Here is a 15,227-nt window from a genome sequence, read left to right on the forward strand (position 1 = left end):
CCTAACCCGTTCTACCGGTTACACAAGAGGTACACAAGGAGAGGTAAGGGCTTGCTTGCTGTGGCTCAGAGTTTCATAATCTAAGCTAGTAACAACCAATCATCAGTCCTTTGCGTACGGCACCGGCGGATTATGCCCGCATAATTATTGGCATAATTTGGTGGTTGAAAATTTGGAGCATAATTTGGCATCCTCTCGGAGGTAGGAGCATAACTACACGATTATACCACAGTTCTAGTATGTAGGCTATACAATTGTGTACAATGCACCTGATCAGCGCTGGTGGTCTGCATGGCAAAGGGTTCGGAGGTCATGCAGATCCATGTAGTGTTTTCAATGAAAAGCAGGGTAGAAATCATGGCAATACATTATTGTATGCTCGAACTCGTCTTCTTCAAAGTTCTTTCTCACACTGACACGGTACATGTAGCCGAGAAGATGCGAGTGAATCAGCCTTCATCAGGTATTCCGGGGCGGACGTGATAGTGGCGGGTAGTCCGCAAAACTCCGTGTACATGTACATGTACATTACATTTGTACATTATGCATGTTACGAAGTCATGACCAGTCTGGATTTTAGCAGCCGTGATATGACTGCAGGCTAAGGATATTGCTCTAAATTGATGTATAGTTGATGTTCGGTCATGATGGAAGGAGAAGTGGCGCTACGGGAGAGATGAGCTGATTATTCGCAGGGTGAGGCCCAGGGTGACATCGGTTGGACGAGTATGATGAATACGAAGACAGTTGAACATGATAATTTTCAAAGGTAACATTTGGCAATGAAATAATATTTTTACCGTGAAGTACAAAAGAAATCAAGTAATGAATAGAAGTAGTATTGTTTTCTCTTTTCCATGTTGACCTCTTACATGCATGGACACCTTGGTATGGGGATACTCATGTACATGTACATGTATTTTGTTGTACATGCACGTATGGCCACTTGCAACTTGCAAGTACGAAAAAAGGCACGATTTCCCGAACTTTGAGGCTCCATAAGTACAACAAAGTGAATATACATTTATATCCCCGGGTGCCAAAGCATAATATGAGGATTTTACGAGCATAATGCGAGAATCCATGAAAGCATAATTCCTTGATTTCGCGAGCATAATCCGCCGGAGCCTAAAAGTCTAGAACCTTATGCACTAAATCCCAATCTCTTTCGTTTAGGATGAACACGGGAGGACCGCCAGAAGGCGTTTGCAAAAAGGGGAGTTCTTCATAGCCATACTGCTCAGTACATGTGTACTTCAAGTGCATGATAACTGCAAGTGCTTCTTTGCATCCCTACTGACAGTACTGTATTATTGTATTATACAATGTACTTGTACATGCTCAGACACAGTGCACTAGTGGATAAGAACAGCAAGACTACACCAGCACCCAAACACTCAATACGCCATGCATACCGTCCATAGTAGGAATTATTCAATATGTGGGACCATTGCACTTGAAAACACCACCATTCCGGCAACAGGCTCTCAGCTGCACCAAATAAATAACTTTGCCAATATTTCGCCCATTGGGCATCATCATTTCAAGTGCAAGAAATACGCTGCAATGGAGTTTGGGAATTCTGAAGAAATGTAGTACCATTGCATTGTAAGAACTTTGAAGCTCCATTGTAACCCCCTGATGATGCCCCCCTGGGTGAACATTTGGTCACAATCGCTGTGCGCGCGTGGTGTAGCCAAGGACTGTTCATTGTTATTAGATTAATTTGGAACATCAAGTCAACAACAATAGAATGCAGTGCATGCCTTGCCGGCGGTCAGTGGAGTCACAGAGTCGTAATCTTTTTCTTGTGCGAATCGTCTTTAATACTAATAGCCAGATTCAGCCTTTACTAGTGTGTCCTCTGCGGATGGAAAAAGAGGAACTCTCTTTCTGTTTTCTCGTGATCAGTTGCCTGCAGCCTTCGGAGTGTCATACGGACAGCCAACTCTGCATGTAAAGGATACTTGAAGTAAGCACTTTAGGTGACATACATGGACATGTCATGTACATGTACATTTGTATGTCACAGTAGGACTGTGAGGCGATGGCCCGCCGATGGGCCGATGGCATTGCTCAAAGTAAAAACAGTTATTTAGTCATAAGATTACGCATGGTGACATGATTGGCTGAGTCTCTCCGCTGCGAAAACCTGACTGTACATTACTACAATCATAATCATTTTCATTTCACCTAAGTCCTTGGAGCATGGCACTTCAGCAGGGTGAAAGGTACGCATTATTTTGGATTGATATTCGGTTCGTGTCAGGCATGAAGCTCGACGCCGAACAGCTTGGGATGAATCGGAAGGCCAAGAGTAAAGGAGCGTATTTACATGTGCTCTTGGTAAGGCTAAGTGCACTTGATTTTGATTGCGGTATCCAGCATCCGGTATGTATTTTGTGAATGAGAACTGGAACCAATGCATCTGCTCAGACTTGCCATTTACATTGTATACACACAAACACGTGATCTTCATTAGAACTTTAATACAATGTAGAAGGGAAAGAAAAGGACCAAGGACCTACACGTACATGATTGTACAAGTTATGCTATAATGTCCACTAACACCACCAGTTACTTGACAATCAGCTCATGCGATAACATACAGGTAATATAGGAACTGACATCATAACCAACGGTACTGCTGTTCTACAACTACATGTACATGTACATGTAACTGCCAATCAGATGTTACATTGTACAAGTAGCACATCTTGGATGCGCACTTCTTGGTCTTTTTCTTTCCTATAAATTTATCCTTGGCTCTCCATCCGAGTCCATACTTAGAAGGGAGTTAATTAATGTTCAAGACATTGAGGCATTCGGAGGCCAAATGAGTAGGAAAGGGGCAGGGGGGGGGGGGGGCGCAAGCGACCTAAAACTAGTGAAAACTAAAAAATACAGGGTGTATGCGATACAAAGAGAAAAAAAGTATGTTATTGTTATACATGCATCCTGGGTACTACATACTGAAGTTCCACTAGGTGCTATTTATTGGCGCTCAGGTGAGTACCACTTCCGAACGGTTCCGAGTCTTCTTGCAATAATCGTGCTGCACAGCTCTGCCACTTCATTATCCGCGCACGTTTTCCGGCCCACTGAGGTACATACACTGATGAGTGATGGTCAGGAAAGGAATGATACTCTTTCATGATGGGCCATGCTTACATGTACATGTAAGCATTAGTTACAGCCAGTACTGCAGTATGACTGTACAATGATTATGACTGTAGTTGGAACAGGCTACATAGAGTCATAACTTCATAAGTCATAGTACATGCGCTGGGCCTTTCTTATTCCTTCTCCGACTCCAGTTCAGGAAGCCATCTACATGACAGTGTACATCTACATGATGGTACATGTACGCGTTTTCTACAGTATTTTGTTGTTGGTCTTGTCAATCTGCCTCTCTGCTGCTGTACTGTAGCATCGAAATGCTACTATTGAGCTGATATGACGCATGCACTGTTTTTCTCTCCTTTTAAATACTGTGGCTTCTATTTTCCATTTCTACCATGCGCTACAATTAGGTAGGAAATGGGCACCGTCTTTGGTCCGTTTGGACGCTACACATGACACACAGTCACTAGACACTACTCTGCACAGCCATGGCATATCCAGTACATGTACATGTACACGGTGTACATACCGGTATACACGGTGTACATGATCAGTCATGTGTAGATCAAGTAATGTACAATGTACATGTACATGAATTAGTTACAATACTGTTGGTGCCATTATGGCACTAACAGAGACAACGCTTTGATTTAGTTTGAAGGTCCATTTTGAGCGGTCGTCCTTAGCCTTTAGACAGGTTTTACTGTCCTACAACAATGTGCATGTGCTTGCAGCTTGAAGTAATGTAACAGAGGACGAGCAACTGAGCAACTACATGTATGTTCGTATCCAACACATAATCATTAGTTACACAACTGACAGCCCTCCACAGTCTAGCTGCTTGTCTAATGCCCAGTAAAAGCTAAGGCTACAGATATTATTATAAAATAGTACTAATACTGCACTGGGCTGCTTGCAGTTGTACATATACCATGGATGTGGTGTAACCTACAAGATTAGTACAATAGTCATGCACATGTACATGCTTGTACAAGTTGTAGTTCCAAAGTAGAAGAGCTGCTCCTCATGACACTCACATTCAAGACTCAAGTGTCAGTTGAGCGTAAAGTGGAGGTGGTGCTTTGAAGAGACCCCAAACGATAGAGAAGGCAAGTGATATCTTCGCCCATTATGCCCGTACTTGTAGTTTCGTGTGATTAGTCATCGCCCCTCCTTCGTAGATCCATGGCAAGTTCCGCCTTCGTCTCCCAGATTATACCCAGTGACTTCGGAGGTACTTCACAACGGATTAGAAAGGATCACAAAGGAGTACAAAAGGGTTACAGTTTCGCGCGTGTTTCGTGCGTGTTCACACATTCACACAATTGTCACACATCACTCATTCCGTGCGGCGTCCCGTGAAGGTGCGAAGCACTAGGCCGGGCGTGAGCGTGCTACGCTCCGCGTATACCACTGACGGTATGTACAATGTACGCATGGGCATTATCCATTTTCAGTTCTTTCGGTCACTTCCCTTTCCAGCGACGTTCCATGTGCATTGTTACGTAACTTACTTTTTAATACTATGTTAGCTTAGACAGTCTAGTAGTAGTAGGAAGGTGCCCAGGTTTCGACCACACGGAGGTGGCGGCCGGTGGCAAGGCGCTGGGCCCGGTCCGGTCCGATGGCTGGTGAGATCATGTGGAGACTAGCCCAAGGCGCTGCGTGCACAAGAAAGGCGTAAAGCTCCGATGTGATTCCCTGCCTCAGACATGTACAACCATGCACATAATCATTGTAGTGGATCTAGTTATGATTTGCAGTTCACACTGTACTGGCGTGCGCTCGCCAGGTCACCACTACACTGTCTAGAGTTAGACAGTCGTCATGATGACTGACAGTGTATCCGTGCTATTTGTAACCCATCGCGAGACATGTACCGGTACATGTACATGTACATGATCAGATGATTGTACTTGTCCATTCGACTCGAGCTTCCATTTCCAAGAAATTCCGGCGACAGACGGCAAAAATGGTGCCCACTACAACTGTGTGCAAAGACTTAACGCAAACCTACATGGTAGTACTATAATTATACTACTTCTTGAAGTACACAGTGCTGGCAACTGAAATCCGGCCCCCTGAGCGGTGCGCTCACATCGCAAAGACCCAACACGGGATGGTAAAACTACGAAACAGAGACCGCTAGAATGTGAACCCACTGCTCAGGGGGTCGGATTTCAGTTTGCCAGCACTGTAGTCACTCATCAGAAAAATGCATGTGTAAAATAAAGAATTTCAAACCCAAACCAAAAAAGTAGTGTACTCAGATGGAGAGCCAAGGTTTAATTTATACAAAAGAGAAAGACCAAGGAACGTAACTTGTAGTTCCTTGGTCTTTCTCTTTGTGTAAATCAAAAAAGTAGTGTTCCTACATGACTTGTACAATCATGTACAATGTAGATCTACATGACATGTACGTGTACATGTATATGACTGTACGGTGTGCATGTCATTGTACATGACTTGGAAGTGGTTGGCTACCACCCGACTTCTCATAATATTGGCAGTCTTCTGACGAGCCAGGAGATGTAATATACTAATAAGTAACTGTAGTGTTGTGTAGGCCCATCTACCTGAGAACGTTGGGTCTACTTGGCTAGGCTGGCAGACAGTCTGGTTACTGAGCTGAGGTAGATTTACCGACAGTGACTCAGTGAGTAGAGTGTAAAGCCACGCCCAAGGACACGCCATGCACATGATGCACGGAAGCGACGCGCGCGTCGACATGGCACATTGACATGCATCATGACCATCCATGATCCAGCCTCACCCCATCCTTTTTGCTCAGAGTTACAATGTCATGATGTATACGTGCGAACTGTCTTTACTTTTACGTGACATTGTACAAGACTGTATGCATGATATCTGCACCGGGCCATGGCTGTTCTTGATTCAAAATCGATATGAAAACTGACAGCTGCCACGACAAAGTCAAAGATTGCTATACTCTACATGATTGATGGAGGAGTCGAGGACCATACCCCAAAACTACAGGAAAAATCCCCCTGACCTGCCCACCGTGCATGCCGTAGATCGAGATAGAGCAGTGTTTCATCACTGTGATCATCATCATCATGGTTATCAAACACAGCAACTCCCACATTGACCACTGTTGACACAACTGTATGCTGTTCTACTAGTACTAGTAGTACTAGTACTAGTAGTAGACCTACTACTCGTGGAGTGGCGCCATCAGTACACCGTGCGTGGTACACAGTCTATTTTCTTCGATTCGCATTTTCTTCCAGCATTCCTCCCCCGAGCGCAGAGCTAGCTCTGTACTGTCTGTAGTCGGTAGTGTATTGTAGTGTAGAGCCAGAGCTAGAGATAGAGCTACTAGTACTTGACTCCAAGATCCACAACACCAAAGTCATGCACGCGCACGCACAGTACAGGCACTGCATGCAGCGTCGATGTGCACTGCGCGCGTAGATCTATGCGTATACGGTGCAGAGAAAGAGTGGTGATAAGTGCTAGTACTGCTACTTATTTCTTGAAATACTAGTGTTATGTCGCTCGCAGTCGTAGCGCAAGGTTAGTTAGTTGTGACCTTTTCGACTGTTTGCCCCTAGTACTAGTACTAGCTAGCGCAGCGAAGCGCTAGATCACCTGTAACTAATGTTACTTACGGACGTCGTCTTCACTGAAGCACAGTCCAGGCGTAGATCTACTTCTACACGATTGCTTAGTGTCTGTTAGCGTCAGTGTGAACGGATGCCGCAGCACTGTGCGTCTCAGCTCAGCACACATTCCTAACCTGCAAAAAAAGTACCGAGAGCTTCGCGCGAATCCTGAGCCCGAGGTGCTCATTTGACCGAGCCAACGACAGCCGGTCTCGCGGACAGCGTTTGTCTCCACGGTCGACGGTTTCCTTTCAGTTTAGACCACAGCGTGACGAACACAGCACTGAAGTCTGCAGCAGAGCTTCTGGTCGCCGGTGCACGGTGTAGTGCGTGCAGCAAACATTCGGCGATATGGGATCCGTCAGGCAGCACTTCAACAATTTCGCCGATCGGCTGTTTACGGGCTATGCCAACTTGGTTGTGCGATTCACGGCGTTGGTCGGTGGACTTGGTGTTCTACTAGCAGTGGCCTTTGCTCTCGGTCTCCTGGTCACTGACGTCGACAAACGGAACGTCAACGAGCTATGGACCGATCTCGACTCACGCTTGGTGGACGAAATGAAGGAATTCGAGAGGTATTACGGCGGCTTGACCCGCAAATTGACAAGTGTGGTGTCGTCGGCCAGCTCCGAAGGCGTCTTGTTTAACATCAGTGACAACGATGCTCCCGTGGGCGCCACAGGCAATGGAATGGCGGCGCTGCAGGAGTCCATGGCCGTTTGGGCGAATGTGACGTTCACCTACGACAACAACGTCTACAGCTACAATGACGTGTGTGAGAGGCCGGTCGTGCCCGTCCCGTTCCGGAGGAGCCAGAGTTCCGCCGACCTGTACTGGCGTTTTGCCCAGTGCATGCAGGCTGACTCAGGATTCACCCGATACATCTACCCGACGGCACGGCTTCAATTTCCAACCCTTCCAGCAGCATACACTCCCGTGGAGGAGGGCTGGGGTATAGACGAGTTTCCCTGCTCCAGAGCCAGTGCACTGGATTGCTTCCGGGAAGGTCAGGAGGTCGACTGGCCGTCGGCGCTGCGTGAGCTCGGCGACATCGCATTTCCGCTGGCCACGGCGGTCAACTCAACGTACACGACCGTTCACAATCAGATAGCAAACACGCCGGTGGAGGTTCCCGGTTTGCCGCCGCTGACTGTGTCCCAGCTGGTGCTCAGTGGTCAGTTGGTGCCGTGTTGGTTTGCCAGCAGCACTGGCAATGTGGATTGCCTCGAGCCGAGAACCAACGTAAGCAATCAAGCTGAACTCGTCACTGCTGTCACATTGGCACTGCGAAGTCTGATTGCACCGACCATAGGCGTTCTGGATTTGTTCGACACCAGCGGTCGGCTACGAATGGCTGTCACTACACCCCTCGTCGCTAATGTTATCGATTTCTTGCCAGCGACAACCAACCAGACAGACGTGGAGCTCTTGGCGGAGCAGGCAACACGAATCCTCCTGACCAGTGTTGGTATGGCGGCCGGCAATGACCCGGTTCTTGCTCCGCTTCTGCTGTATCTCGACTTCAACCGGGCTGTAGATGGGGGCACGGTCGGAAACACCACGATTGGCGCCACTTGCTTGAGTGTAGCAGCGTTGGCTCAGGCAGGTGTTGCACCGAGTGCGGACCCAGCGCTGCAGGTTCGGGCGCTCATCATTGAGCTGGTGGGAGCAGCGCAGTTCTTCAGCTCTATCGGGTTCTACTGGCGGCCCAGCTACAAGACGATGACACCAGGTCAGATCGTGGAACACATCAACGACGCGGCTAACTCTCAGCTGAACCCGGCCGTGAGGGGCAGCCGGACAGCTTGCATCTTCGGACAGGTAAAGTGCTGCCAGGCTTGGAACGGTGCGTTCCTGGGCACGTCGATCTACTCGTCGGGAATAGCCAGACCCCAGCGGCAAAATGTATCCGGCACGGGATTCTCAAGCCTGAGCCTGTCCGCCATCACACTGATACGCTCTGGCTGGGAGGACTACCACCATAACAACCCGGTGTGGCAGGATCAACTTGAAGAGCGTTACCCGTCTGTCAGTTGGACAAGTGAAGAGCGGCGTGAGGATCTGGCGCGGGCGTTTGATCAGAAGCTGACGGATGACTGGCTGAGGCTCTACCAACGGGAGGCAGGTACTGGGTATGGTGCAGGTGAGATGTTCTCTGCTCTACGCTTCGACTTTGCCACTGGGAATTCACTCACCGATATTCTGGAACAGGCTGGCTCGGTTGAGGGATCACTGTTAGGCCTGAGCTACGGTGTAATGGCAGTGTTGGTTTTCATTTCGCTTGGCAACTATGGCACTGCGCTGTTGAAGATAGGCAACAGAGAGGAGTTGGAGCTGGCCATGGTGAACTCACACGGCATCCTTGGATTGTTTGGCCTGGCCACCATCGCCATCAGCAGTGCGGCCGGCATCGGGTTCGCCTCGTACGTGCAGGTCACGCTGAACGGCATCAGCGTCAACCTAGCACCGTTTGTATCGCTGGGACTCGGCATTGACGATATGTTCGTCCTGGCTCACACAATGACGGCATTGAATGACCGCAGTCGCAGCGTCAAGGACAACATGGGCGCTGTGATGCGCCTGGCCGGTCCGTCCGTCTGTCTGACGTCGGTTGCCAATGCCGCCGCGTTCATCCTGATCTATCCAGTACCGATCGCGGCGGTGCGCCAGCTGGTGCTCGTGCTGATGATCTCAGTGCTGATCAATCTTCTCTTCCTGTTTCTCATATTCGTTCCCCTGATGGTGTACGATATGCGGCGCAATCATGCCAATCGCATGGACGTGATCTTCACGAAAGCGTCTAAAGCCAACAAGAGCTCCACACCTGAGGAGGCCAATACGATGATGGCAAGATTCATCGACAAGGTCTACGCGCCGCTCCTCTCCAACACAATTGCCAAGATCGTCATCGTTCTGCTTTTCACCGCGTTCTGCGCCGTCATGCTATGGAACGGCATTGTCAACACGGAACAGGGCCTGCGCACCAGCGACATTGCACTGCGCGACACCTACCAGAGAGATTTGGCGAGGCTAACCGAAACCACCATCACCATTCAGAAGTCCAATCTACTGTTCATCGCACGAGACAGGCAGTTCAGCGACGTCAACGCACAGCAGCGTATGCTGGACCTGCTCGACGCACTGGAGCCGAGTCCCCACATTGTCCAGGGCACTCGTCTTCACGATCTCAATTTCCTATCCAACTCAACGGCATCAATCCTGGCATTCTATAACCTTCAGCAGCAGGCCCTGGCACAGTTTGACTGCCCTGACGCCAACGTCAACGTGCCCATCAACAGCACGTTTTGCTACAATTTCTTTTTCCCGATTTGGTTCGCCAGGATCGGCACTCTGCTGACACCCTACCTCTACTGCCAGCACCACGCGACCGGTGAGAGAGTGCCGTGCATGCACCGCGACGCAGTCTTGACGGTTGCGCGCACCAATTACTACTTTGACAATCTGGTCGAGCACCAGACGTATCTGGACGCTATCACAGATGTGCGCAGCAGGGTTGATCCCTTCAACAACAACGACATCCGCACGTTTTCCATCGGTTACATATTCTACTTCTGGGAGCAATACTTTGATATTGAGATCACTCTGATTTCGGTAAGTCATAGCCAGAGACAGAGAAACCAGCGAACTCTTATAACTAGCACTCACCCCCCCTTATGGAGCATGGATTTCAACCGTTTTGCCATTCCGGATACCCTAGAGAGGGGGTTGAACGTGTTACTTGTCTTAAAAAGCGTTCATTCTCTATATTTCTGCTGATCTTCATGTTTGTTTTCTTTGCCACGTCTCTGACTTCAGGCAATTGGATACGGCTTGCTTGGAGTTTTCGTCATCACCTTCCTGTTTCAGCTCAACCCCTGGCTGTCGATCATTGTCTGCTTCATTATCTTGATGATTGATATTCAGCTGATCGGGCTCATGCGTCCCATGGACGTCAAACTCAACGCCATCTCCATCGCCAACCTGGTCATCTCTATTGGCATGGCCGTGGAGTTCACTGCCCACTACGCCCGTGCATTCCTGCTCGCGCAGGGCAGCCGCAATCAGCGCATGAAGATTGCCCTGCACGAGATGCTGCAGCCGATGATCAACGGCGCACTCAGCACCATCATTGCTCTCTCCGTGCTCTCCGCCAACCAGTTCCCGTTCTTCAGACGCTACTATGCACTCACATACGTGGTGATGGTGCTTGTGGCATTTGCAAACGGGCTCATTCTTCTGCCGGTCGTGCTGAGCCTCGTCGGGCCACCAGCCAGAGAAGTTGATGACAAGTCTGGCACGTACAGGATGAATGAGCTTAACAATGGTGGAGAGTCGCAGAACGGCACGATGAAAAAGCCCATCGAGGCAGCCGCTACGGAAGAAAAAACCACAGAGCTGGCGTAAACACCGAATGTGGCCATAGGCTGGCCGTTGCCATTCATTTCCATTCCCAGGTTACTGTTTTTGCCAGTGCTTATTCACGGTGCTCATGATGGAGGCGATGATGGTGGTGGTGGTGGTTATCTTAGCCGTGTTGGCCACCACTGCAGCAGCTGCATAGCGGCACCCACTACCAGACTATTAGTTGACAGGACTTGTCTTCAATTGTAATTGTGTGCATTCCGTCAAGTGCAATTTGCCAGTCTCATTCCAGTTGTCCTCGGTCAGTTGAGGAAGGAATGATTCACTCAAGTAACTCAAGTAACCCGCTGATCGTAATTTTGTTGTTGCTTCTCAGTTGCATCGGGCCCTTACCTTCCATTTCTTGACTTCTTCTGTGCCTTAGCTTACTCATGCACTGCAGTCTCAGGCTTTGCTTCCATTCTCCCGTACTGATTTCTGTTTTTAACGTGATGATTTGAATATTCTGCAATTAGTGACCATGTGGCGGCGGCTAATTCACAAAAGTGCACGGATTGCTAGCATACTATAATTCATTGGAGATCAGCGTGCAATGGCATTAGTGTGTATGGCATTAGTGTGTATGGCCCTGTTAACTCCCTACGTGTATCGGGTGGCGGCGGCTATTCCGAACTCATAATACCCTGCTCTTCAGCAGGCATTGTCTCATCCTCTCTCTCTCTCTCTCTCTCTCTCTCTCTCTCTCTCTCTCTCTCTCTCTCTCTCTCTCCGGAACAAGAGGGACCAGGATGCCTTTCTCAAGGACCCATATGCCTTCGGAAAGAAATTGTTTCAACCAACCAACCATGTCAAACCCACTTTCTCTGACACTACCTGCTTTGAGTACTTCCAACACACATATGCAGACCAGGATCGTGCCACTTCGTACGAATCCTGCCCTAGTGCAGGGAAGCCCCGGGATTGCACCCACCCAGTCGATGAGGGGACCCCTACATGGACTGAATTTCAGAATGTTTTGAAGAAGTGTCGCAACACCTCTGCACCGGGTCCTGACAAGATACCTTACATAGTTTGGAAGCTTTGTCCCTCCCTTCAATCCATTCTTTTCACCATCTTTGGGCGGGTTTGGGAGAGCAAGATCATTCCAAGGCAGTGGCAGGTAGCGTGTATCACACTCCTGGCCAAGGGGGAGGTGTCTGATGATCCTTCGAAATTCCGACCGATTGCTCTAGCGAACACGTCCGGGAAGATCTTTTTCACCTTAGTTGCAAAGCGCCTCTTGAAACATATGCTAGGCAATAAGTTCTTCGATGGTGACAACCAGAAAGGATTTATGCCTGCAAAGGCTGGGTGCTTAGAGCATACATCACTTTGTTATGAGGCGATGCGTGATGCAAAGACGGCAAAACGCCAAATTTGCATTGCGTGGATAGATTTGAAGAATGCATTTGGTTCAGTGCGCCACAATCTGATACAGTATGCTCTAACCCACTACAGCCTTCCTTTGCAATTCAGGAAATTAATTTTTTCCTACTACGACAGTCTTTGCGCTTTCGTCGTACAACCACACACCCCCACCTTTAATTACAACATTGGTGTTTTCCAGGGGTGCCCCTTGTCCCCGGTCCTTTTCAATATTTGTTTCCAGCTTCTGCTGGACTCACTTGCAGCCCCTGAATTAAGTTGCCTCTCCTATGATTTTAAATCTGCCCCTTTGCAAGTGTCCCAAACAGCTTTTGCTGATGACTTAGGCCTCTATAGCAAATCTAGTGCAGGTTGTCAAAAACTCATTGCGGTCACGGAGGACTTTCTCTCGTGGACCCAATGTATGCAGGCGGCGCCGCACAAATGCAAAAGCAGTGCAGCAAAGCTTGTAGATGGCCGGTACAAACCTTACGATCCCTGCCTGACAATGTCAGGGAGGAAGATCGCTTTCATTGACACTGCAGAGTTCAAGTTCCTGGGGCGAAGGCTGCATGCTGATTGCTCTGAGCAGACCCAGCGGGAAGACATCCGTCAACTCACTGTATCTCTCATGCAAAAAGTAGATGGCTCTTGGCTTCAAGACCACCACAAGCTATGGCTTTACCACCATCTTGTAGTGCCCAAGCTTTCTTGGTCTTTCCAGGTTCTTGAACTCACACAAGGTTTTGTACGTGAACTGCACTTTATGTGTTTACCATTTCTGAAGAAATGGTCAGGCCTACCTCGATGCGCAAACTCTGCCATTCTTTTTATTGGCAGTCGCAAACGCTTTGGCTTACGCCTCCACTACCTTCCTACGGTGTGGAAAAAGTGCCAGTCCATCAAATGGCACATTCTTCGATCGAGTGGGGACGCGCGCATGAGGGCGCTGTACACTCTGCGTCGGAGTAAGGATGCGAAGCTGACAAAGCGATATGCGGCGACAATAGAGCTGGAGTGTGCAGAGGCATCAGTAGGTTCAGGGACTCTCCGTCCACCGTCATCTTCAAGTCATCGTGCAGGGTTGGGTGCTCGTGCTCCGAAGCAGCATTCCAAACCCCCGAGGAAGGATCTCCTTCAAACATTTGAGGAGATCAACGCGCAGGAGCAGATTTTGAGGCTGAAGACTCTTCAGGTGCAAGGCAAGTGGTTGGAGTGGACATCGGTGATGTGGCAGGACCTCTCGTGGAAATCCCTTTTGTACGGTGGTACTGGTAAGGATTTGAAATTTCTTCTCGCATCAACCCTCGACGTGCTACCTTCTCCGACGAACCTACGCCGTTGGGGAAACACCGTAGTGGATCCATACTGTAGTTTGTGCCGTACCTGGGCCTGTACTACGCGCCACGTGCTTGGCGCTTGTCGCGTAGCGCTGGACCAGGGACGTTACACCTGGAGGCACGACAACGTACTCGGGGTCATCGTCAGGAACATGCGTGAGGAGATTCGAATCCGCACTGCTGCAAACACCGTACAAACCGGAAATTCAAATGAGCTTGCAGCCCAGACGAAAGTTGGTTACGACTGATCTCCTGTCAGCGGCCTCAGACTGGAAACTTCTTGTCGACTCAGTTAGTGCAAAGATTTCTTTCCCTAGCTGTGTTGCACTTACCACCCTCAGACCAGATATAGTTCTGTACTCTACGAGTCGTAGGATTGTATTCTGGATGGAGTTGACAGTTTGTGCTGAGGACAGATTCAGTGTCAGTAACTCGCGGAAGGACAGGCGGTATGCGGATCTGGCCGATCAATGCCGAGCAAACGGGTGGCAGGTCGTTTTCTTTTTCGGTTGAGGTAGGTGTGCGTGGTTTCATCCCGGACTCTCTTCGGAGGGCTCTGAAAGCGCTTGGATTTTCTAATCGAAGAATAAAATTTATTTGTAATTTGTGCAGTAAGACGTCTCTGCGAAGCAGCTACATCATCTGGTTGCGGCGTCAACAAAAACACTGGTCGGAAGATCCACTTTTCTGAGGTACTGTATGTGGGGCTCCGTTTATTGAGGTGCGTTGAAATTTATTCTCTTTATCTTATTATTTCTTTTCTATAATTTCCCCATATGAGTTCCTATCAGTTGCTGTGAACACCTTGAGTGGAGAGCGCTTGCTCGAGCGTTGAACCGGGTTCTTAATCCACCATACCCAGTTCGCAAGGCTGGGCGGGGTTGTGAGCAGGCTTTCATTTCATCTTTTCTTATTATTTCTTATTATTTCTGCTTTTCATCTCATTACAAAAATTCTGCGCTTTTTCTCCATCTGCGCATAAAATCTAGACTGACAACCTGCTTGTTAAATCATGCACCTGCTTTCAGGCGTAAAAACCCTGTTGTAGAGGTCTCAGTCCTCATTTGTTAGACTTACCTGTCTTTATAAATGTAACTTACTCTCTCTCTCTCTCTCTCTCTCTCTCTCTCTCTCTCTCTCTCTCTCTCTCTCTCTCTCTCTCTCTCTCTCTCTCTCTCTCTCTCTCTCTCTCTCTCTCTCTCTCTCTCTCTCTCTCTCTCTCTCTCTCTCTCTCTCTCTCTCTCTCTCTCTCTCTCTCTCTCTCTCTCTCTCTCTCTCTCTCTCTCTCTCTCTCTCTCTCTCTCTCTCTCTCTCTCTCTCTCGACTACGTTCCTTCAGCGACGGCACACAGTCGTTTCTCCGATCCGTGCTG

The 15,227-nt window shown here is 48.7% G+C and overlaps 1 protein-coding gene across 1 annotated transcript; it reads left to right on the plus strand.

Moving 5' to 3' along the window:
- The first annotated feature begins 6,632 nt into the window (after nt 1-6,632).
- On the plus strand, nt 6,633-11,709 carry LOC135830506 (protein patched homolog 1-like). The gene is made up of 2 exons (XM_065342755.1): nt 6,633-10,361; nt 10,566-11,709. The coding sequence occupies exons 1-2, from the start codon at nt 7,101-7,103 to the stop codon at nt 11,151-11,153; spliced, it is 3,849 nt and encodes a 1,282-aa protein (XP_065198827.1). The 5' UTR covers nt 6,633-7,100; the 3' UTR covers nt 11,154-11,709.
- The last annotated feature ends 3,518 nt before the right edge of the window (nt 11,710-15,227 follow it).

Source organism: Sycon ciliatum, unplaced genomic scaffold (assembly GCF_964019385.1).
Source record: "Sycon ciliatum unplaced genomic scaffold, ocSycCili1.1 SCAFFOLD_1045, whole genome shotgun sequence".
Lineage (NCBI taxonomy): Eukaryota > Metazoa > Porifera > Calcarea > Leucosolenida > Sycettidae > Sycon > Sycon ciliatum.